The 23,812-nt window shown below is 73.5% G+C and overlaps 1 protein-coding gene across 1 annotated transcript; it reads left to right on the top strand.

Annotated features, from left to right (window-relative positions):
- Nucleotides 1-410: 410 nt before the first annotated feature.
- ARHGEF15 (Rho guanine nucleotide exchange factor 15) lies at nucleotides 411-22,916 on the top strand. The gene is made up of 17 exons (XM_044999985.1): nucleotides 411-537; nucleotides 9,653-9,920; nucleotides 10,007-10,394; nucleotides 10,608-10,690; nucleotides 11,104-11,149; nucleotides 11,682-11,731; nucleotides 12,093-12,316; nucleotides 13,017-13,177; nucleotides 15,111-15,263; nucleotides 16,217-16,346; nucleotides 17,327-17,401; nucleotides 17,486-17,578; nucleotides 18,396-18,550; nucleotides 20,881-21,045; nucleotides 21,622-21,707; nucleotides 22,312-22,416; nucleotides 22,690-22,916. Exons 2-17 carry the CDS (start codon nucleotides 9,659-9,661, stop codon nucleotides 22,869-22,871), a joined length of 2,358 nt encoding a protein of 785 aa, XP_044855920.1. The 5' UTR covers nucleotides 411-537; nucleotides 9,653-9,658; the 3' UTR covers nucleotides 22,872-22,916.
- The last annotated feature ends 896 nt before the right edge of the window (nucleotides 22,917-23,812 follow it).

Here is a 23,812-nt window from a genome sequence, read left to right as displayed (position 1 = left end):
GGCGGGCGGGATCCTGAGCCCCGGGACGTCCGTGCGCCCCGGATCCTGCATCCCCAGGAGGGACCGTGAGCCCCGGATCCTGCATCCCCTGGAGGGACCGTGCGCCCCGGATCCTGCATCCCCAGGAGGGACCGTGAGCCCCGGATCCTGCATCCCCTGGAGGGACCGTGAGCCCCGGATCCTGCATCCCCAGGAGGGACCGTGAGCCCCGGATCCTGCATCCCCTGGAGGGACCGTGCGCCCCGGATCCTGCATCCCCAGGAGGGACCGAGAGTCCCGGATCCTGCGTCCCGGATCCTGCGCCCCCAGGAGGGACCGTGCGCCCCGGATCCTGCGCCCCGGATCCTGCATCCCCAGTGGGGTCCGTGAGCCCCGGATCCTGCGCCCCGGGAGGGACCGTGCGCCCCGGATCCTGCATCCCCAGGGGGGTCCGTGCGCCCCGGATCCTGCGCCCCGGATCCTGCGCCCCCAGTGGGGTCCGTGCGCCCCGGATCCTTCGTCCCGGGGGGGTCCCGGCGCCCCTGGAGGCGGCCGCAGGTGGGTCCCGCCGCAGAGCCCGTCCGCAGCCGCAGCCCGCGCCCCGGGGGACATGGGGGGAGCGGGGGGGGGGGCGTCCGCAGTGCGCTGCTGGGCGGGGGCTGTTTCCGGCCCAGCCCCCCGGCCCCCAGCGCTGCTCCCCGCCCCCGCCCCACGGATCCCTGCGGGGCCGCCCCGAGGATTCAGGGGGCCCCGGGACAAAGCGATTTCGGGGGCCGCTTCCATAAAAAATAAGTCGCAATACTACAGAATGGTCCATTCTCGTGGGGGGGCCCTGCGGCGCCCGGAAAAATGGCCCCACTTGCCCCCCCCCCCCGCAGCCCTGATCCCGTGGGGCCTGCGGGCTGAGGGGTCCCTGGGCTCCCCCCACAGCTGGGCTCTCCCGGGCAGCCGGGGGGGCGGCAGGGGGCGCTGGGCTGGGGGGGCTCAGCAGGGGGAGCTGTGGGGAGCGGGGCGGGGGCAGCAGGGGGCGCTGGGCTGCGGGGGGCTCAGCAGGGGGCGCTGTGGGGAGCGGGGCGGGGCAGCAGGGGGCGCTGGGCGGGGGGGAGAGGGGGGCTCAGCAGGGGGCGCTGTGGGGAGCGGGGCGGGGCAGCAGGGGGCGCTGGGCTGGGGGGAGAGGGGGGCTCAGCAGGGGGCGCAGTGGGGAGCAGGGTCGGGGCAGCAGTGGGCGCTGGGCTGCGGGGGGCTCAGCAGGGGGCGCTGGGGGGCAGGGTGGGGGCACCAGGGGGCTCTGGGCTGCGGGGGGCTCACACGGGGGCGCTGGGCTGCGGGGGCTCAGCAGGGGGCGCGGGGGTGCGGGGTGGGGGCAGCAGGGGGCGCGGGGCTGCGGGGGGCTCAGCGGTGGGCACTGGGGGGAGGGTGGGGCCAGCAGGGGGAGCTGGGCTGCGGGGGCTCAGCAGGGGGCGCTGGGCCGTGGGGAGCGGGGGGGGGGCAGCAGGGGGCGCTGGGCTGCGGGGGGCTCAGCAGGGGGCGCAGGGCTGCGGGGGCTCAGCAGGGGGCGCTGGGGAGCGGGGTGGGGGCAGCAGGGGGCGCTGGGCTGCGGGGGGCTCAGCAGGGGGCGCTGTGGGGAGCGGGGTGGGGGCAGCAGGGGGCGCTGGGCTGCGGGGGGCTCAGCAGGGGGCGCTGGGCTGCGGGGGCTCAGCAGGGGGCGCTGGGGAGCGGGGTGGGGGCAGCAGGGGGCGCTGGGCTGCGGGGGGCTCAGCAGGGGGCGCTCTCCGGCCGGCAGTCCTGCCCCAACACCCCGGCACTAGGGGGCGCTGGGCTGCCAGCATTGGGGATCCCCGGCCCGTCTCTCTGCGCCCCCTGGGGGAGCACCCAGGCCTGCGGGCTCCTAACGGGAGGGGGCTCGTCAGATCCAGCCCCACAGCGTCAGTGGGGGGGGGGCAGCAACTGGGGTGACCAGAGCAGGTGAACGAGGAAGTGGGAGACAGGAAGTGAGTCAGGGTGTCGGGTTCAGGGAATGGGGAAGGAGCCTTGTCTGCGGGCAGGTACCTCTGCACCATGTGGGGCGGGGCGCCCGGACGCCTGGGTTCTCTCCTGGCTCTGGGAGGGGAGTGGGGGCTGGAGGGTTAGAGCAGGGGGGGCTGGGAGCCAGGACTCCTGGGTTCTCTCCTGGCTCTGGGAGGGGAGTGGGGGCTGGTGGGTTAGAGCAGGGGGGCTGGGAGCCAGGACTCCTGGGTTCTCTCCTGGCTCTGGGAGGGGAGTGGGGGCTGGTGGTTAGAGCAGGGGGGCTGGGAGCCAGGACACCTGGGTTATCTCCCCAGCACGGGGAGGGGAGGGGAGTGGGGGCTGGTGGGTAAGAGCAGGGGGGGCTGGGAGCCAGGACGCCTGGGTTCTCTCCCTGGCTCTGGGCGGGGAGTGGGGGCTGGCGGGTTAGAGCAGGGGTGGCTGGGAGCCAGGACTCCTGGGTTCTCTCCCCCGGCTCTGGGAGGGGAGTGGGGGCTGGTGGTTAGAGCGGGGGGGGCTGGGAGCCAGGACTCCTGGGTTCTCTCCTGGCTCTGGGAGGGGAGTGGGGGCTGGTGGTTAGAGCAGGGGGGCTGGGAGCCAGGACTCCTGGGTTCTCTCCTCTCCCACTCACCCCAGGGAGGCAAACCCCACACCGCCTCCCTGGCAGTAGGGGAAGGGAGGCCTGTGCCAAGCCGGGGGGGTGGGGACAAGGCAGGGGGGGGGCTCTCGGGCCGGCACACCTGGCGCTGACGCTGGTGACTTCCGGGAACAGAAGGTGTCTCAGGACCGCGGGTGTCGACACAGGCAGGAAAGTTTCTTCCTGCGTGTCAGGGCTGGTTGGGGGCACTGGCCTGCGGGGGGCGCAGGCTCCACCCCCAGTGTTGCTGGCAGCTGTCCCAGCTGAGCTCTGCTCCACCCCAGAGGTGGCTGCGTTTCGGGAGCGGGTCTGGGCCGGGTGGGGCAGACGGGCCCTGCCAGCTGTGAGTGAGAGGACTGAAGGCTGGAGGGGTGTATTTCTGCCCCCCATCCCATGCACCCCCCTTATTACACCCAGCCCTAACCACCAGCCGCCACTCCCCTCCCAGAGCCGGGAGAGAACCCAGGAGTCCTGGCTCCCAGCCCCCCCTGCACTAACCCACCAGCCCCCACTCCCCTCCCAGAGCCGGGGAGAGAACCCAGGCGTCCTGGCTCCCGGCCCCCCCTGCTCTAACCACCAGCCCCCACTCTCCTCCCAGAGCTGGGGAGAGAACCCAGGAGTCCTGGCTCCCAGCCCCCCCTGCTCTAACCCACCAGCCCCCACTCCTCTCCCAGAGCCGGGGAGAGAACCCAGGAGTCCTGGCTCCCAGCCCCCCCTGCTCTAACCACCAGCCCCCACTCTCCTCCCAGAGCTGGGGAGAGAACCCAGGAGTCCTGGCTCCCAGCCCCCCCTGCACTAACCCACCAGCCCCCACTCCCCTCCCAGAGCCGGGAGAGAACCCAGGAGTCCTGGCTCCCAGCCCCCCCTGCACTAACCCACCAGCCCCCACTCCCCTCCCAGAGCCGGGGAGAGAACCCAGGCGTCCTGGCTCCCAGCCCCGCCCTGCTCTAACCACCAGCCCCCACTCTCCTCCCAGAGCTGGGGAGAGAACCCAGGAGTCCTGGCTCCCAGCCCCCCCTGCTCTAACCCACCAGCCCCCACTCCTCTCCCAGAGCCGGGGAGAGAACCCAGGAGTCCTGGCTCCCAGCCCCCCCTGCTCTAACCACCAGCCCCCACTCTCCTCCCAGAGCTGGGGAGAGAACCCAGGAGTCCTGGCTCCTGGCCCCCCCTGCTCTCACCCCCCAGCCCCCACTCCCCTCCCAGAGCTGGGGAGAGAACCCAGGCGTCCTGGCTCCCAGCCCCCCCCTGCTCTAACCACCAGCCCCCACTCTCCTCCCAGAGCCGGGGGGAGAACCCAGGAGTCCTGGCTCCCAGCCCCCCCCCCCCACGCGAGGGGCAGGGGCAGGAAATAGGGGCGGAGGAAGCAGAGTATGGGGGCCGGGGGGGGGGCAGAGCCGGAGCTGCAGCATCAGTCGGGGAAGGGCTGGAGGAGCTGCTGGCTGGGGGTGAGCTGTGGGGCTGGGTGGTGGAGATGGGGGGCGGTAAAGGTGGGAGCTGGCCCCTCGTCTGCCCCACATCCCCCTGCCAGGGCCCTGCGAGGGAGGCACACAGGGCAGGGGAGGGGACCTGGGGCAGGAGGGGGCAGGCGGGCGGGGGGTCGTTCCCGGGAGAAGGGGGAATCCTGGTGCTGGGGGGCATCTGACAGGGGAACGTTTGTAGGGGATCGGCAGGGGCACCAGTTGTGTTGTGGATTAGATGAGCTGGGAGCCAGGACGCCTGGGTTCTCCCCCCGGCTCTGGGAGGGGAGTGGGGGCTGGTGGGTCAGAGCAGGGGGGGCTGGGAGCCAGGACTCCTGGGTTCTCTCCAGGCTCTGGGTGGGGGGGGGGGGCTGGTGGGTCAGAGCTGGGGGGGCTGGGAGCCAGGACTCCTGGGTTCTCTCCCTGGCCCTGGGAGGGGAGTGGGGGCTGGCACGTTGTCTCCTGACTCCCAGCCCCCTCCCCTCTGCTCTAACCCACCAGCCCCCCACTCCCCTCCCAGAGCCGGGGAGAGAACCCAGGAGTCCTGGCTCCCAGCCCCCCCTGCTCTGACCCCCCAGCCCCACTCCCCTCCCAGAGCCGGGGAGAGAACCCAGGCGTCCTGGCTTCCAGCCCCCCCCTGCTCTGACCCCCCAGCCCCCACTCCCCTCCCAGAGCCGGGGAGAGACCCCTGGCGTCCTGGCTCCCAGCCCCCCCTGCTCTGACCCCCCAGCCCCCACTCCCCTCCCAGAGCCGGGGAGAGAACCCAGGAGTCCTGGCTCCCAGCACCCCCTGCTCTGACCCCCCAGCCCCCACTCCCCTCCCAGAGCCGGGGAGAGAACCCAGGCGTCCTGGCTCCCAGCCCCCCCTGCTCTGACCCCCCAGCCCCCACTCCCCTCCCAGAGCCGGGGAGAGAACCCAGGAGTCCTGGCTCCCAGCACCCCCTGCTCTGACCCCCCAGCCCCCACTCCCCTCCCAGAGCCGGGGAGAGAACCCAGGCGTCCTGGCTCCCAGCCTGCCCTCCCCCACTGCTCTAACCACTCGACCCCCACTGCCGCCCATTGGATGCCCCCCTGGCTTATCGATCCCCCGGGCAGCCTGGTGCCAGTGCAGCGTCCCTGCCTCAGGGCGCCCCACGCTGGTCTGGAGGCAGGAGGGGACTGACAGCCCCAACGTAGCCCCCACAGAGCCGGCGGGGAATCCCCCTCAGGCATTATAGGGTCTAAGATACACACCGTGCAGCACCGAACATGGCCAGCAGGGGGGGAAGCACCGAGCACGGAGGGCTCCATAGGAGCTGGGGGACCCAGAGCTGCGTGTGTGGCAGGTGTGGGGGGGGAGAGGACGTGTGTGTGGGGGGGCCAGGGAGCTAAATCGGTCCTGCCAGGAAGCTCAGTCAGACAACACAGGCGGGCCCCTGGGGTCAGAGAACGAGCGAGGTCTAGTGGTTAGAGCCGGGGGGGCGGGGAGCCAGGACTCCTGGGTTCTCTCCCCGGCTCTGGGAGGGGAGTGAGGGCTGGTGGGTTAGAGCAGGGGGGGCTGGGAGCCAGGACTCCTGGGTTCTCTCCCCGGCTCTGGGAGGGGAGTGGGGGCTGGTGGGTTGGAGCAGGGGGGGCCGGGAGCCAGGACTCCTGGGTTCTCACCCGGGCTCTGGGAGGGGAGTGGGGGCTGGTGGGTTAGAGCAGGGGGGCTGGGAGCCAGGACGCCGGGGTTCTCTCCCCGGCTCTGGGAGTTGTGTGGGGGCTGGTGGGTTAGAGCAGGGGGGGCTGGGAGCCAGGACTCCTGGGTTCTCTCCCCGGCCCTGGGAGGGGAGTGGGGGCTGGTGGGTTAGAGCAGGCGGGGCTGGGAGCCAGGACTCCTGGGTTCTCTCCCCGGCTCTGGGAGGGGAGTGGGGGCTGGTGGGTTGGAGCAGGGGGGGCCGGGAGCCAGGACTCCTGGGTTCTCTCCCTGGCTCTGGGAGGGGAGTGGGGGCTGGTGGGTTAGAGCAGGGGGGCTGGGAGCCAGGACTCCTGGGTTCTCTCCCCAGCCCTGGGAGGGGAGTGGGGGCTGGTGGGTTAGAGCAGGGGGGGCTGGGAGCCAGGACTCCTGGGTTCTCTCCCCGGCCCTGGGAGGGGAGTGGGGGCTGGTGGGTTAGAGCAGGGGGGCTGGGAGCCAGGACTCCTGGGTTCTCTCCCTGGCTCTGGGAGGGGAATGGGGGCTGGTGGGTTAGAGCAGGGGGGCTGGGAGCCAGGACTCCTGGGTTCTCTCCCCGGCTCTGGGAGGGGAGTGGGGACTGGTGGTTAGAGCAGGGGGGCTGGGAGCCAGGACTCCTGGGTTCTCTCCCCGGCTCTGGGAGGGGAGCGGGGGCTGGTGGGTTAGGGCAGGGAGCCAGGACTCCTGGGTTCTCTCCCCGGCTCTCGGAGGGGAGTGGGGGCTAGTGATTAGAGCGGGGGGAGGGGGCTGGCGTAATATTCCCCCCTACCAATCGGGGCTGCCAGTCCGGCCGCCCACCTCTCCTGTGGGGCAGGGCCCCAGGGGGTGGTTTCACTTACTGCCGGGGGGGGGGAGCCGTGCTTGGGGGCTCAGCGGGGAGGCCTGGCCCTTGGGGCAGAGACCCAGGAACTGACTAGGATACCATGGCTGGAAGGGGAATGTGTGGGGAGAGAACCCGGGCGTCCTGGCTCCCAGCCCCCCCACTGTAACCACTCGACCCCACTCCCCTCCCAGGCCAAGGGATGGAACCCAGGCATCCGGGCTCCAACCCTTCCCCCGCAAAGCTCTCCAGACACTCAGAGCAGGTCTGTGCTTGGGGACAGGGTGACGTTCCCCCCTCCAGCCCGGGGCCGGCACAGTGCCCCTCCCTCGGGGCGCCCCACAACCGGTCCGGAGATAGCAGGGCCCAGAGAGCCGGCGGGGAATCCCCCTCAGGCATTACGGGGTCTAAGATACACACCGTGCAGCCCCGAGCGCGGAGGGTCTCTGTAGGAGCCGGGGACCCAAAGCTGCGTGTGTGTTGTGTGTGTGGGGGGGGGGTGAGAGAGGATGTGGCTGGGGGGGGGCGGGGGGCTCTGCAGACACCGAGCCGGCCAGGGAGCTAAATGAGTCCCACCAGGAAGCTCAGGCAGCCACCGCAGCCCCTGGGGTCGGAGAACCAGCGAGGGCTAGTGGTTAGAGCGGGGGGTGGGGAGAGCCAGGACTCCTGGGTTCTCTCCCCGGCTCTGGGAGGGGAGTGGGGGCTGGTGGTTAGAGCGGGGGGAGGGGAGAGCCAGGACGCCTGGGTTCTCTCCCCAGCTCTGGGAGGGGAGTGGGGGCTGGTGGTTAGAGCCGGGGGAGGGGAGAGCCAGGACGCCTGGGTTCTCTCCCCAGCTCTGGGAGGGGAGTGGGGGCTGGGGGGTTAGAGCAGGGGGACCTGGGAGCCAGGACTCCTGGGTTCTCTCCCCGGCTCTGGGAGAAGAGGGGGGCTGGTGGGTTAGAGCAGGGGGGGCTGGGAGCCAGGACTCCTGGGTTCTCTCCCCAGCTCTGGGAGGGGAGCGGGGGCTGGTGGTTAGAGCAGGGGGGCTGAAAGCCAGGACACCTGGGTTCTCTCCCCGGCTCTGGGAGGAGAGTGGGGCCTGGTGGTTAGAGCCGGGGGGGCTGGAGCCAGGACTCCTGGGTTCTCTCCCCGGCTCCGGGAGGGGAGTGGGGGCTGGTGGGTTAGAGCAGGGGGGGCTGGGAGCCAGGACTCCTGGGTTCTATTCCTGACTCTGGGAGGAGAGTGGGGGCTGGTGGGTTAGAGCAGGGGGGGCTGGGAGCCAGGACTCCTGGGTTCTATTCCTGACTCTGGGAGGGGAGTGGGGGCTGGGGGGTTAGAGTGGGGGGGCTTGGAGCCAGGACTTCTGGGTTCTATCCTCTGTGTACTTAGTTCCGTCCCATCCGCTCCCCCTTGCCTCAGTTTCCCTGACTGGGTTCCTTAGTGCTGGTATAATGAGGAGCCGGGAGAGGCCAGGACAACTCTTCCCCCCACCCGCTCGGAAATTCCTGCCCTTCCTCTGGATTTTCCATTTCCTGCCATGGGAAAGACGCACTTCCCCTCCCCGCTGGGCCAGGGCGTGGGGGGGTGTCCCTGCACCCCCCCCCGGGGCTCCCTCTCCTCACCGCCCGCCTCCTGGGCGGGGCTTTGCTTTGGCAGGCTTCAGGGGAGAGAACCCAGGAGTCCTGGCTCCCCTCGGCCCCGCCGGCGTGTGGGACCTTGGCACCGTACTGCCCCAGGCTGAGGGCGATTCCCCGCCCACTCGGCTGCTGGGGGCGGCTCTCCCGGTACAAAGGGGCCCTGTGTGAGCGCGGCCGTGAGTCACCGGGGCCGGGGGGGAGCCGGTGGCTTGGCTGGAGCTCCCCCCTCCCGCCCGCACAAAGGGCCTTTGAGAGAGGGGCCAGGAGCGGGTTGGGGGGACCACGGGGGGCCTGGCTCTGTGCTGTGGGGAACTGGGCGGGGGGGGGGGCACCAGCCCTTTCCAACCACTAGCCTGGTTCACTGCCCCCTCTATGTATAGCATGGGGGGGGAAGCCCCCTCAGCATGGCAGACTAGCCATTCCTAACCCCCTACTTCCCACAGAGTCGCGCGCCCTGCTGTGTGTCATGGGCCCCGCGCTGTGAGTCCCCGGGGGTGATTCTCCCTGATGTGGGGAGTGATATCTGGGAAACTGAGGCACTGACAGATGGACAGATGTCCCCAGCTAATGGAACAGGGAGAGAACCCAGGCGTCCTGGCTCTCAGCGCCCCCTGCTCCAACCAGCAGCCCCCACTCCCCTCCCAGAGCCGGGGAGAGAACCCAGGAGTCCTGGCTCCCAGCCCCCCTGCTCCAACCAGCAGCCCCCACTCCTCTCCCAGAGCCAGGGAGAGAACCCAGGAGTCCTGGCTTCCAGCCCTCCCCCGTTCCAGCCACAGGACCCCACTGCCCCTCCCCACCTATATTATCCAGCTCAGCCCCACAACCCCCCACTCATGTGGTTGGCCAGAAATATCCCAACAGCTGCAACTGCCCTGAGATCCCCCCCCACCCCCTCGCACCTCTCCCAGGTGTATGTGGGAGCCAGGACGCCTGGGTTCTCTCCCCGGCTCTGGGAGGGGAGTGGGGGCTGGTGGTTAGAGCCAGGGGGGGCTGGGAGTCAGGACTCCTGGGTTCTCTCCCCGGCTCTGGGAGGGGAGTGTGGGTGTGGGGTAGATTGGGGCTGGGCTGGGTGCCAGGACTCTGGCTTTTTCTGGAAACAGCTGGGTGTGACCCCTGGCCCTACCCAGGGCTTCTCTCCGCCCCCTGCAGCTGCCTCGGTGCTTCCCCTGCGTTTCTTCTTCCAAATTTGTTTGCTGACTTGTGCGCCCCGCCCCAGAGGTGGCCGCATCTCAGCGCCGGGCGAGGGGTCCCTGGGTAACCAGCCCCCACACCCCACCCCAGAGGTGGCCGCATCTCAGCGCTGGGCGAGGGGTCCCTGGGTAACCGGCTGCCCCGCCCCAGAGGTGGCTGCATCTTGGCGCTGGGCGAGGGGTCCCCGGGTAACCAGCCCCCACACCCCACCCCAGAGGTGGCTGCCTCACCTCCTGACCGTGTCTCTCCCCCCCCGCAGGTGACCATGTCGTCGATGGACCCCCTGCCCCCCGCCCTGCCCCCCGCCCAGAAGCCCACCCGCATCACGAAGCCACGGCCCCCCTCCTGGTCGCGGCCCAGCCGGGCCCCCCAGCTGGAGCCGCCCCCCGGCAAGGAGCAGCCCCCGGGGAACGTGCGCCAGATGGTGGGTCGCTTTGAGCCCCGGGCGGGCGGGGGCCCCGCGCCCAGCCCCCCCTCGGAGAACGGGGCCCAGCGCCCCCCGCAGGTGCCCCCGGGGACGGAGCTCGGTGAGTCTGGTGTGGGGGGGGGCCAGGCGGCCCTGGGGTGTCGCTGGAGCCCCCCCCTCACCCCGTCTCTCTCTCTCCCCCTGCAGGTCCGGGGCCGGACGCCGGGGGGGAGCCCCCCAGCCCGGGCGCCTGCCCCCCGCGCTGCCCCTGCGCCTGCCACCGGCCCCGGCCCGGCCTGGTGCTGCTGTGGGTGCCGGCGCCGCGGGGGGGGGAGCCCGGCTCGGACGGCTCCGCCTCCACCGACGAGGAGGGGCCCCTCTTCCGGCGCCGGCTGGAGGTCCCCCCCGCCCCCCCGTCCCGCTGGTCCCCCCGCCAGCCCCCCGCCCCGCCCCCCGAGGACGGCAGCGTGGTCCTGACCGGCTACCGCTCCACCGCCCACCGCAACGGGGGCCCGGCCCTGGCCAAGCCCCCCCGCCGGGCCAAGGGGGACCGGCCCCCCCCGGCCGTGCCCCCCAAGGCCCCCGGGAAGCCCCGGCGCGGATCGCTGCAGCCCGAGGGGGGGGACAACTGCCCCCCGTCCTCTGCCCCCTCCCAGGACCCCCCACCCCCTGCCCAGCCCCCTCCAGTCCCTGCCAAACCCTGCGCCCCACCCCCGCCTGCCCAGCCCCCCCCCACACCCCCAGTCCCTGCCAAGACCTGCCCCCTCCCGCCACCCCCCGCCCAGCCCCCTCCCTGCCCCCCCACCCAGGAGCCCCCACCCCCCTTGTCCCAGCCGCCCCCTCCCCCGCAGAAGGAGAGCGCCCCCGCGCGGGGGGACGGACCCTGCCAAGGTACGGGGACCCTGCCAGTCCTGGGGGGGGGGGGTCGCGGGCGCCCTGTGGGAGGGGGGTGCAGACTGGAGAGGGGGGTGCTGGGATCGGGGTTCCCCGGGTGGGGCCGGCTGGGGGGGGAGGGGCTCAGGGTTCTCTGGGGAGGGGGGGTTGGGAGTCGGGGGTGCCGGCTGGGGGTGCTCAGGGGTCCCTGGGGGGGGATTGGGAGTTGGGGGGGCGGCTGGGGGGGGCTCAGGGTCCCCTGGGGGGGTTGGGAATCGTGTGGGGGCGGCTGGGAGGGATCAGGGTTCTCTGGGGAGGGGGGGTTGGGGGCTGGGGGGGGTCAGGGTTCCCCAGGGGGGGGTTGGGAGTTGGGGGGGTGGCTCAGCGGGGTCAAGCCCCCAACCCCCCGACACCAGGTTCTGTATCCCCAGGAGACTCTGATGGCCACAGTCCGGAGCCCGAGCCGCCGAGGGACAGGTCCGTCCCCCAGCCCCCAGCCCCCCGACTGTCCCCCCAGCCCCCCCGTCTGTCCCCCCAGCCCCCGCATCTGTCTGTCTGTCCGTCCCCCCAGCCCCCGTCTGCCCGTCTGTCCCCCCAGCCCCCATCTGTCTGTCTGTCCGTCCCCCCAGCCCCCGTCTGCCCGTCTGTCCCCCCAGCCCCCATCTGTCTGTCTGTCCGTCCCCCCAGCCCCCGTCTGCCCGTCTGTCCCCCCAGCCCCCGTCTGCCCATCTATCCGTTCCCCCAGCCCCCCGACTGTGCCCCCAGTCACCATCTGTCCGTCTGTCCGTCCCCTCAGCCACTGTCCGTCCCCCCAGCCCCCGTCTGCCCGTCTGTCCCCCCAGCCCCCATCTGTCTGTCTGTCCGTCCCCTCAGCCCCCGTCTGTCCCCCCAGCCCCCCCTTTGTCTGTCTGCTCCCCCCCACTGCCTCTCCATCCGTTTGCCCCCTGCCCCCCCCCGCAGCCCCCCCGTCTGTCCGGCCGCTCTGACCTCGCTCCCCCTCCCCCCACAGGTGCTGCCCGTCCCCGAAGGGCCCCGGCTGGGGGCTGACACTGCAGGACGGTAGGGGGGGGTCGTGCCTGGGGGGGCGCCGGGGGAGGGGCTGCGGGGTGGGGGGGGTGGAGAGGCCCTGCCAGGGGGGGATCGGGGCAGGGAGGGCCCTGCGGCCGGGGCAGGGGATTGGGGCCCCAGGGTGGGGGAGGTGGGGGGCAGGGGGGTGTAGGGGCCTGGGGGGGCGCCGGGGGAGGGGCTGCGGGGTGGGGGGGATGGAGAGGCCCTGCCGGGGGGGGGGATCGGGGCAGGGAGGGCCCTGGGGCCGGGGCAGGGAATTGGGGCCCCAGGGTGGGGGAGGTGGGGGGCAGGGGGGCGTAGGGGCCTGGGGGGCGAACGGGGGGCAGCCCCCCCTGACCCCGTCTCCCCCCAGAGCCCCTGTACCAGACGTACCGCCAGGCCGTGATCCGCAAGGAGCTGCACCGCCAGACGCTGCCCCGCACCCCCAGCCTCAGCAGCTGGGACGGGGACCCGGCGCCCCCCCCGGCCCCCCCCGGCGCCCCGGCCCCCCGCAGCTCCCTCTGGCAGGACCTGCCGGCCGTGCGGGACAGCGGCCTGCTCCGGCGCATCAGCCCCCAGGAGCGCAAGATGCAGGAGGTGGGTGGGGCCCCGCCGAGCCCCCCGGTTCCCCTGCCCCCTGGTTCCCCTGCCCCCCGCTTCCTCCTGCCCCCTGATTCCCCTGCCCCCTGCTTCCTCCTGCCCCCCAGCGTTGTGCCCCCCAGTTCCCCTGCCCCCCCAGTGCCGTGTCCCCCGATTCCCCTGCCCCACCAGCGCTGTGCCCTCCGGTTCCTCCTGCCCCCCGCTTCCTCCTGCCCCCCGATTCCCCTGCCCCCTGGTTCTCCTGCCCCCCAGCTTTGTGCCCCCCAGTTCCCCTGCCCCCCCAGTGCCGTGTCCCCCGATTCCCCTGCCCCACCAGCGCTGTGCCCCCCGTTTCCCCTGCCCCCCGATTCCCCTGCCCCCTGGTTCTCCTGCCCCCCAGCATTGTGCCCCCCAGTTCCCCTGCCCCCCCAGTGCCGTGTCCACCTATTCCCCTGCCCCACCTTGGCTGTGCCCTCCGGTTCCTCCTGCCCCCCGATTCCCCTGCCCCCCGATTCCCCTGCCCCCTGCTTCCTCCTGCCCCCCGATTCCCCTGCCCCACCAGCGTTGTGCCCCCCGGTTCCTCCTGCCCCCCGGTTCCCCTGCCCCCCCAGTGCTGTGCCCCCCGGTTCCCCCTGCCCCCCGAGCCCCCTGCCCCGGCCCCCGGGCTGCGGGGGGAGCGGAGGGGCCGGGGATGGGCCTGACCCCCGTGTCCCGGCAGAGCCTGTTCGAGGTGCTGACGTCGGAGGCCTCGTACCAGCGCTCGCTGCGCCTGCTGGCCGAGCACTTCGTGGAGTCGCGGGAGCTGGGCCAGACGCTGCTGCCCCGCGAGCGCCAGGCCCTGTTCTCCAGCGTCCTGCGGGTCCGGGAGATCAGCGCCAGGTCAGCCCCCCCTGTGCACCCCTGTGCCCCCCCGTACCCCTCCGTACCCCCCTGTGCCCCCCTGTGCCCCCCCGTACCCCCCTGTGCCCCGCGAGCGGCTGGCCCTGTTCTCCCGCGTCCTGCGGGTCCGGGACACCAGCGCCCGGTCAGCCCCCCCCGTGCCCCCCTGTGCCCCCCCTGTGCCCCCCTGAAACCCCCCTGTGCCCCGCGAGCGCCAGGCCCTGTTCTCCAGCGTCCTGCGGGTCCGGGAGATCAGCGCCAGGTCCGCCCCCCCGGTCCCCCCGTGTGGCCCCCCTGAAACCCCCCTGTGCCCCCCCGTCCCCCGCCGTACCCCCCTGTGCCCCGCGAGCGCCAGGCCCTGTTCTCCAGGGTCCTGCGGGTCCGGGAGATCAGCGCCAGGTCAGCCCCCCCGTGCCCCCCTGTGTGCCCCCTGTGCCCCCCATACCCCTCCGTACCCCTCTGTGCCCCGCGAGCGCCAGGCCCTGTTCTCCAGCGTCCTGCGGGTCCGGGAGATCAGCGCCAGGTCAGCCCCCCCCCGTGCCCCCCGTGTGCCCCCCCTGAACCCCCCCTGTGCCCCCCCGTACCCCTCCGTACCCCCCTGTGCCCCGCGAGCGCCAGGCCCTGTTCTCCAGCGTCCTGCGGGTCCGGGAGATCAGCGCCAGGTCAGCCCCCCCTGTGCCCCCCTGTGCCCCCCGTGTGCCCCCCCGTACCCCTCCGTACCCCTCTGTGCCCCGCGAGCGCCAGGCCCTGTTCTCCAGCGTCCTGCGGGTCCGGGAGATCAGCGCCAGGTCAGCCCCCCCTGTGCCCCCCTGTGCCCCCCGTGTGCCCCCCGTACCCCTCCGTACCCCTCTGTGCCCCGCGAGCGCCAGGCCCTGTTCTCCAGCGTCCTGCGGGTCCGGGAGATCAGCGCCAGGTCAGCCCCCCCTGTGCCCCCCTGTGCCCCCCCGTGCCCCCCCGTACCCCTCCGTACCCCTCTGTGCCCCGCGAGCGCCAGGCCCTGTTCTCCAGCGTCCTGCGGGTCCGGGAGATCAGCACCAGGTCAGCCCCCCCGTGCCCCCCTGTGCCCCCCCGTACCCCCCTGTGCCCCCCTGTACCCCTCCGTACCCCCCTGTGCCCCGCGAGCGCCAGGCCCTGTTCTCCAGCGTCCTGCGGGTCCGGGAGATCAGCGCCAGGTCTGCCCCCCCCTGCGCCCCCCTGTGCCCCCCCGTACCCCTCCGTACCCCCCTGTGCCCCCCTGTGCCCCTCCGTACCCCCCTGTGCCCCGCGAGCGCCAGGCCCTGTTCTCCAGCGTCCTGCGGGTCCGGGAGATCAGTGCCAGGTCAGCCCCCCCCCTGTGCCCCCCTGTGCCCCCCCGTACCCCCCTGTGCCCCGCGAGCGCCAGGCCCTGTTCTCCAGCGTCCTGCGGGTCCGGGAGATCAGCGCCAGGTCAGCCCCCCCTGTGCCCCCCTGTGCCCCCCTGAAACCCCACGTGCCCTCCTGTGCCCCCTTGCATGTCCCCCCCCCCGTGTGCTGCCAGCATGACCCCCAACCTTCCCCCCATATGCCTCCGGGGTGCCCCACGGCCTTCCCCTGGCCCAGCCTGCCCCCCATGTGCCCCCGGCATGTCCCCGCATAGCCCCGGTTTTGCCCCGGTCCCCCTGGCATATCCATCCTGGGCCTCCCAGCATGTCTCCCCTAGAGCTCCAGACCCCCCGCCCCAGCGTGCCCCATGGCATATACCCCCAGCATGTGCCCCCGTGTACCCCCGGCCTGCCCCACGGCATGTCCCCCCTGGTCCCCCTGTGCACCCCCAGCATGTCCCGCCCGGAGCCCCTCATAGTCCATCCACGGCCCCCCCCGAGCCGCCCAGCGGACCCCCTGACCCCCGGCTCCATGCCCCCAGCCCGCCCCACACCGAGCCCCCCGGCCCTGACGCCCCCGGGTGCCGCGGCAGGTTCCTGGAGGCGCTGGAGCGGCGCGTGGCCGAGAACCTGCAGATCCGCGACCTGAGCGACGTGGTGGCCGCCCACGCCCGGCGCGACTTCCCCGCCTACGTGGATTACGTCCGCAACCAGCCCTACCAGGAGCGGGAGTACAGCGCCCTCATGTGCGCGGGGCGGGGCTAGGGGCCGTGGGGCGGGGTCATGGGGGGCGGGACTGCAGGGCTAGGGGCCGTGGGGCGGGGTCATGGGGGGCAGGACTGCAGGGCTAGGGGCTGCGGGGCGGGGCTAGGGGCCATGGGGCGGGGCTAGGGGCCCCAGGGGTGGGGCCATGGGGCGGGGCTTGGGGCCGTGGGGCGTGGCCAGAGGGGGCGGGACTGCAGGGCAGGGGTAGGGGCTGTGGGGTGGAGCCACGGGGCAGGACTAAGGGCAACAGGGTGGGGCCACAGGGCAGGGCTAGGGGGCCACAGGGGCGGGGCCATGGGGGCTGAGGGCGGAGCCATGGGGACTATGGGCCACAAGGGGCAGGGCTATGGGCCAGGAGGCGGGGCTAGAGGACACCGGGGCGGGGCTATGGGGATGGGGCTATGGGCCACAGGGGGCGTGGCTATTAGGATGGGGCGGGGCCATGGACCACAGGGGCAGGGCCATGGGGGGCTGGTGGCCACAGGGGGTGGAGGGTTATGGGGGGCCATGGGAGAGGGTTTGGGGGGAACACGGGGGCAGGGCCATGGGGGGCTGGTGGCCACAGGGGGTGGAGGGTTATGGGGGGCCATGGGAGAGGGTTTGGGGGGGACATAGGGGCAGGGCCATGGGGGGCTGGTGGCCACAGGGGGTGGAGGGTTATGGGGGGCCATGGGAGAGGGTTTGGGGGGGCCATGGGGGCAGGGCCATGGGGGGCTGGTGCCCACAAGGGGTGGAGGGTTATGGGGGGCCATGGGAGAGGGTTTGGGGGGGACATGGGGGCAGGGCCATGGGGGGCTGGTGGCCACAGGGGGTGGAGGGTTATGGGGGGCCATGGGGGAAGGAGGGAGGGGCTGGGGGGCAGGGCGAGGCCCAGCTGCCCCGGGTGGGGTTTGGGGGGCTCAGGCCCCGTCTCACCCCCTCTCCCCCCACGCAGGGAGCGAAACGGCCCCTTTGCGGCGGTGCTGAGCCGGCTGCAGGCGCATCCCCTGTGCCAGCGCCTGCCCCTCCTCTCCTTCCTGCTGCTGCCCTTCCAGCGCATCACCCGCCTCAGGATGCTGCTCCAGGTGGGACCCCGGCGTCCGGGGAGCCGGGCTGGGGCCAGGACGCCTGGGGTCTGCCCCCGGCTCTGGGAGGGGAGCGGGGGCTGGGGGCCAGGACTCCTGGGTTCTCTCCCTGGCTCTGGGAGGGGAGTGGGGGCCGGTGGGTGAGAGCAGGGGGGGCTGGGAGCCAGGACTCCTGGGTTCTCTCCCCGGCTCTGGGAGGGGAGGGGGGCTGGGGGGTTGGAGCAGGGGGGGCTGGGAGCCAGGACTCCTGGGTTCTCTCCCCGGCTATGGGAGGGGAGTGGGGGCTGGTGGGTCAGAGCACGGGGGGGCTGGGAGCCAGGACTCCTGGGTTCTCTCCTCAGCTCTGGGAGGGGAGTGGGGGCTGGGGGGTTGGAGCAGGGGGGGCTGGGAGCCAGGACTCCTGGGTTCTCTGCCAGCTATGGGAGGGGAGTGGGGCCTGGTAGTTAGAGCGGGGGGGGGCGCTGGGGGCCAGGACTCCTGGGTTCTCTCCCAGGCTCTGGGAGGGGAGGGGGGCTGGGGGGTTGGAGCAGGGGGGGCTGGGAGCCAGGACTCCTGGGTTCTCTCCCCGGCTATGGGAGGGGAGTGGGGGCTGGTGGGTCAGAGCAAGGGGGGGCTGGGAGCCAGGACTCCTGGGTTCTCTCCTCAGCTCTGGGAGGGGAGTGGGGGCTGGGGGGTTGGAGCAGGGGGGGCTGGGAGCCAGGACTCCTGGGTTCTCTGCCAGCTATGGGAGGGGAGTGGGGCCTGGTATTTAGAGCGGGGGGGGGGGCGCTGGGGGCCAGGACTCCTGGGTTCTCTCCCTGGCTCTGGGAGGGGAGTGGGGGCTGGTGGTGAGAGCAGGGGGGGCTGGGAGCCAGGACTCCTGGGTTCTATTCCTGGCTCTGGAAGGGGAGTGGGGGCTGGTGGGTTGGAGCAGGCGGGGCTGGGAGCCAGGACTCCTGGGTTCTCTCCCCATCTCACCCGGGTCCCCCCCTGTGCCCCAGAACATCCTGGGCCGGGCGGAGGAGGGCTCGGAGCGGGAGCGAAACGCGCTGGACGCCCTGGCCTGCGTCTCTCAGGTGAGTCGGGGGGCGGTGGCTGTGGGGGGGTGGTGGGGGGCTGTGGGCGCTGCCCCCCATCACTCGCCCCCCTCTGCCCCCCAGATCATCGAGGAGTGTAACTCGGAGGTGGGGCGCATGCGGGAGACGGAGGAGCTGATCGAGATCGCCAGGCGCATCGACTTCGACCGGCTCAAGGTGCCCCCCCTGCCCGTCGGCCTCCTGCCCCCCAAGCCCCGCCCCCCGTGGCTCTGCCCCCCAAGCCCCGCCCCCCGTGGCTCTGCCCCCCAAGCCCCGCCCCCCGGGGGCCTGGCATGGCCCAGGCACCTCGTGCCCCTCCCGGCTGGGCATGGAGCGGGCGTCCCGCACTCGCCCCCATCCCAAAGGGGGGTGGGAGCCCCCGTGTCCAGGGGGTCCTGCCCCCCATGGGGCTGGTGCTGCATAGGCCCTGTGCTGGGGTCCTGCCCCCCCCGTCTCGCTGCCCCCCCCCGGCCCTGTGCTGGGGTCCCGCCCCTCCCCCCCTGTCGCTGCCCCCCCGGCCCTGTGCTGGGGTCCCGCCCCCCCGTGTCTGTGACCCCCCCGGCCCTGTGCTGGGGTCCTGCCCCTCCCCCCGTGTCGCTGCCTCCCCCCGGCCCTGTGCTGGGGTCCTGCCCCTCCCCCCGTGTCTCTGACCCCCCCCTAGGGCCCTGTGCTGGGGTCCCGCCCCCCCGTGTCTGTGACCCCCCCTGGCCCTGTGCTGGGGTCCCGCCCCCCCGTGTCTGTGACCCCCCCGGGCCCTGTGCTGGGGTCCCGCCCCCCCGTGTCTGTGACCCCCCCCGGCCCTGTGCTGGGGTCCCGCCCCTCCCCCCGTGTCTGTGACCCCCCCCGGCCCTGTGCTGGGGTCCCGCCCCCCCGTCTCTCTGACCCCCCCCGGCCCTGTGCTGGGGTCCTGCCCCTCCCCCCGTGTCTGTGACCCCCCCCGGCCCCGTGCTGGGGTCCCGCCCGCCGTCTCTCTGACCCCCCCCCCCGCCCCCAGGCGGTGCCCATCGTCTCGCCGCGCCGGCGGCTGGAGAAGCAGGGGGCTCTGGCCGAGGTGCTGCCCCGGGGGTCCCTGTTCGGCACCCGGCCCCGGACGGTTCCCATCCACCTGCTGCTCTTCAGCGACCTGCTGCTCGTCACCCAGCGCAAGAGGTGGGGCCGGGGGGGCTCCCTGGGGGGGGGCTGGGGGGGGCTGAAGACAAGGAGGTGTTGGGGTGGGAATACGGGGTCCCTGGGATGGATATTGGGGGGCTGGGGGCTCCCCGGGGGGGCACTGGAGGAGCTCCGGGGGGGTCGGTGGGAATGGGGGGGACGCTGGGATGGATATTGGGGGCTGGGGGCTCCCCGGGGGGGCACTGGAGGAGCTCCGCGGGTCTCGGAGTGAATGGGGGGTCTCTGGGATGGATATTGGGGGGCTGGGGGCTCCCCGGGGGGGGCTGGAGGAGCTCTGGGGGGGTCGGTGGGAATCGGGGTCCCTGGGATGGATATTGGGGGGCTGGGGGCTCCCCGGGGGGGCACTGGAGGAGCTCCGGGGGTGTCGGTGGGAATGGGGGGTCTCTGGGATGGATATTGGGGGGCTGGGGGTTCCCTGGGGGGGCTGGAGGAGCTCCGGGGGGGTCGGTGGGAATCGGGGTCCCTGGGATGGATATTGGGGGGCTGGGGGCTCCCCGGGGGGGCTGGAGGAGCTCTGGGGGGGGTCGGTGGGAAATGGGGGGGTCTCTGGGATGGATATTAGGGGCTGGGGGCTCCCCGGGGGGGCTGGAGGAGCTCTGGGGGGGTCGGTGGGAAATGGGGGGGTCTCTGGGATGCATATTGGGGGTCTGGGGGTTCCCTGGGGGGGCTGGAGGAGCTCCGGGGGGGTCGGTGGGAATGGAGGGTCACGGGTATGGATATTGGGGGCTGGGGGCTCCCCGGGGGGCACTGGAGGAGCTCTGGGGGGGTCGGTGGGAATCAGTGTCACTGGGAAACATATTGGGGGGCTGGGGGCACCCCGGGGGGGCTGGAGGAGCTCCGGGGGGGTCGGTGGGAAATGGGGGGTCTCTGGGAAGGACATTGGGGGGCTGGGGGTTCCCCAGGGGGGCTGGAGGAGCTCCGGGGGAGTCGGTGGGAATCGGGGGTCTCTGGGATGGATATTGGGGGGCTGGGGGTTCCCCGGGGGGGGCTGGAGGAGCTCCGGGGGGGTCGGTGGGAAATGGGGGTCCCTGGGATGGAGATTGGGGGGCTGAGGGCTCCCCGGGGCGGCTGGAGGAGCTCCGGGGGTGTCGGTGGGAATAGGGGGTCTCTGGGATGGATATTGGGGGGCTGGGGGCTCCCCGGGGGGGCTGGAGGAGCTCCGGGGGGGTCGGTGGGAATCCGGGTCTCTGGGATGGATATTGGGGGGCTGGGGGCTCCCCGGGGGGGGTTGGAGGAGCTCCGGGGGGGTCGGTGGGAATGGGGGGTCTCGGGGATGGATATTGGGGGGGTGGGGGCTCCCCGGGGGGGCACTGGAGGAGCTCTGGGGGGGTCGGTGGGAATCAGGGTCACTGGGATGGATATTGGGGGGCTGGGGGCTCCCCGGGGGGGGCGCTGGAGGAGCTCCAGGGGGGTCGGTGGGAATGGGGGGGTCTCTGGGATGGATATTGGGGGGTGGGGGCTCCCCGGGGGCGGCTGGAGGAGCTCCGGGGGGGTCGCTGGGAATCGGGGTCCCTGGGATGGATATTGGGGGGCTGGGGGGCTCCCCGGGGGGGCTGGAGGAGCTCCGGGGGGGTCGGTGGGAAATGGGGGGTCTCTGGGAAGGATATTGGGGGGCTGGGGGTTCCCCAGGGGGGCTGGAGGAGCACCGGGGGAGTCGGTGGGAATCGGGGGTATCTGGGATGGATATTTGGGGGCTGGGGGTTCCCCGGGGGGGGGGCTGGAGGAGCTCCGGGGGGGTCGGTGGGAAATGGGGGTCCCTGGGATGGATATTGGGGGGCTGGGGGCTCCCCGGGGCGGCTGGAGGAGCTCCGGGGGTGTCGGTGGGAATAGGGGGTCTCTGGGATGGATATTGGGGGGCTGGGGGCTCCCCGGGGGGGCTGGAGGAGCTCCGGGGGGGTCGGTGGGAAATGGGGGTCTCACGGATGGATATTGGGGGGCTGAGGGATCCCCGGGGCGGCTGGAGGAGCTCCGGGGGTGTCGGTGGGAATCGGGGGTCTCTGGGATGGATATTGGGGGGCTGGGGGTTCCCCGGGGGGGGCTGGAGGAGCTCCGGGGGTGTCGGGGGGAATGGGGGGGTCCCTGGGATGGATATTGGGGGGCTGGGGGGCTCCCCGGGGCGGCTGGAGGAGCTCCGGGGGTGTCGGTGGGAATAGGGGGTCTCTGGGATGGATATTGGGGGGCTGGGGGCTCCCCGGGGGGGCTGGAGGAGCTCCGGGGGGGTCGGGGCGGGAATGGGGGTCCCTGGGCCGGGCACTGCGGGGTCGGGGGGGGGGGCCAGCCGCCCCTGACGCCCGTGTCCCCCCCCCCAGCGCGGGGCGCTTCGTGGTGCTGGACTACGGGCACCGGTCGCTGGTGTCGGTGCAGGGGGTGGGGCAGCCCCCCCCGGCCCCCGGCCTGGGCCAGGCCTTTTACCTCACCCTGCTGGAGAACCACCGGGGCCAGGCCTGCGAGCGCCTCTGCCGGGCCCCCAGCCAGTGAGTGGGGCCCTGGGGGGGTCACGGGGGAGCCTGGGGGGATGGAGGGGCCGTGGGGGGAGCCTGGGGGGCTGGGGGGTCACGGGGGGGCAGGGGGGGAGCCATGGGAAGCTGGGGGGGTCACGGGGGAGCCTGGGGGGCTGGAGGGGGCCGTGGGGGGAGCCTGGGGGGCTGGGGGGGCCATGGGGGGGGCAGGGGGGGAGCCATGGGAAGCTGGGGGGGCTGGGGGGGTCACGGGGGAGCTTGGGGGGCTGGGGGAGCCGTGGTGGCAGCCTGGGGGGGCCATGGGGGGAGCCATGGGGGGCCTGGGGGGGGTCACGGGGGAGCCTGGGGGGAGCCCATGGGGGGCCCCGGGGACCAGGGTTCGGGGGAGGAGGCCAAGGGGGTCCCCGGGGAGGGGTCCCCGGGGGGAGGTGGGAAAACGGGGGCAGGACAGAGGGACACTCCCGGTGGGGGGGCAGGGGTCCCCCCCTGTCCCTGAGGGGCCCTGGAGCTGCCTGGGGGAGGGGAGGTGGGGGGGAGGCTGGGGGAGGGGCGATGGAGGCCCCCCCTCACAGTCTCTGCCCCCCCCCGCAGGTCGGACATGCACCGGTGGATGGAGGCTTTTCCCCAGCCCGGCGCCCCCCCCAGCCAGCCCCAGGAGACCGTCTACGAGGACTGGGGTGAGCATGCGCCGCCCGGACACCTGGGTCCCCCCGGCTCTGGGAGGGGAGTGGGGGCTGGTGGGTTAGAGCAGGGGGGGCTGGGAGCCAGGACTCCTGGGTTCTCTCCCCGGCTCTGGGAGGGGAGTGGGGTCTAGTGGTTAGAGCAGGGGGGGCTGGGAGCCAGGACTCCTGGGTTCTCTCCCCGGCTCTGGGAGGGGAGTGGGGGCTGGTGGGTGAGAGCAGGGGGGCTGGGAGCCAGGACTCCTGGGTTCTCTCCCCGGCTCTGGGAGGGGAGTGGGGTCTAGTGGTTAGAGCAGGGGGGGCTGGGAGCCAGGACTCCTGGGTTCTCTCCCCGGCTCTGGGAGGGGAGTGGGGGCTGGTGGGTTAGAGCAGGGGGGGCTGGGAGCCAGGACTCCTGGGTTCTCCCCGGCTCTGGGAGGGGAGTGGGGGCTGGTGGGTGAGAGCAGGGGGGCTGGGAGCCAGGACTCCTGGGTTCTCTCCCCGGCTCTGGGAGGGGAGTGGGGGCTGGTGGGTCAGAGCAGGTGGGGGCTGGGAGCCGGGACTCCTGGGTTCTCTCCTGGCTGGGGGGGGCAGGGCTCTCACTGCCCCCCCGCGCCCCCAGACTGCCCCCAGGCGCACTGCGTGGAGCCCTACGTGGCCAGACAGGCCGACGAGCTGAGCCTGGAGCCGGCCGACGTGGTCAACGTGCTGCGCAAGACGAGCGAGGGTGAGTGCGGGGGGGGATGGGGGTGCAGCCCCCCCGGAGCCCAGGCAGGGAGCCCCAGTGCTGCCCCCTGGTGGGTGAGTGGGATCAGCCCCAGGCACCTGCTCCCTGCATTGCCCCCCTGAACCTCCCCCCGCATGGGGGGCCCCCCAGTCTCCCTGCCCCAGGGCCCCAAATCCCTGGGCCCTCGCCCCCCCTGTGCAGCCCCTGCCCCGGGCGCTGGCCTGGGTCCCCCCCCCCCGTGCCGGCCGCGCTGACCCTCCGTCTCCCCGGCAGGCTGGTGCCAGGGCCTGCGACTGGCCGACGGGCGCAAGGGCTGGTTCCCGGCCGCCCACGTGCGGGAGATCACCAGCGAGCACGTCCGCCGGCGCAACCTGCGCGAGAGGCACCGGCTGCTCCAGGCCGCCCGGCAGCTGCAGCTCAGCCGCCTTGCCACCGCCAAGGCCGGCTCCGCCTGAGCGGGCACGGGACACGCCTGAGCCGGGCACGGGAACACGGCCTGAGCCGCCGAGCCAGGCAAGGGACATGGCCTGAACCACCGAGCCGGGCACGGGAACACGCCCTGATCCACCCGAGCCAGGGATGGGACGCGCCGGGCACGGGAACACGGCCTGAGCCGCCGAGCCGGGCACGGGAACACGGCCTGAGCCGCCGAGCCGGGCACGGGAACACGGCCTGAGCCGCCGAGCCGGGCACGGGAACACGGCCTGAGCCGCCGAGCCGGGCACGGGACACGGCCTGAGCCGCCGAGCCGGGCACGGGAACACGCCAGGCACGGGAACACGCCCTGAACCACCGAGCCGGGCACGGGACGCTCCGGGCACGGGACACGGCCTGAGCTGCCGAGCCGGGCACGGGACACGGCCTGAGCCGCCGAGCCGGGCACGGGACACGCCTGAGCCGGGCACGGGAACACGCCCTGATCCACCGAGCCGGGCGCGGGACACGCCTGAGCCGCTGAGCCGGGCGCGGGACACACCTGAGCCGGGCACGGGAACACGCCCTGATCCACCGAGCCGGGCACGGGACGCTCCGGGCACGGGACACGGCCTGAGCTGCCGAGCCGGGCACGGGACACGGCCTGAGCCGCCGAGCCGGGCACGGGACACACCTGAGCCGGGCACGGGAACACGCCCTGATCCACCGAGCCGGGCGCGGGACACGCCTGAGCCGCTGAGCCGGGCGCGGGACACACCTGAGCCGGGCACGGGAACACGCCCTGATCCACCGAGCCGGGCGCGGGACACGCCTGAGCCGCTGAGCCGGGCGCGGGACACACCTGAGCCGGGCACGGGAACACGCCCTGATCCACCGAGCCGGGCGCGGGACACGCCTGAGCCGCTGAGCCGGGCGCGGGACACGCCTGAGCCGCCGAGCCAGGCAAGGGACACGGCCTGAG

Source organism: Mauremys mutica, chromosome 26 (assembly GCF_020497125.1).
Source record: "Mauremys mutica isolate MM-2020 ecotype Southern chromosome 26, ASM2049712v1, whole genome shotgun sequence".
Classification (NCBI taxonomy): Eukaryota; Metazoa; Chordata; order Testudines; family Geoemydidae; genus Mauremys; species Mauremys mutica.
Note: the sequence above shows the minus strand (reverse complement) of the source record. Positions and strands in the feature narration are given on the sequence as shown.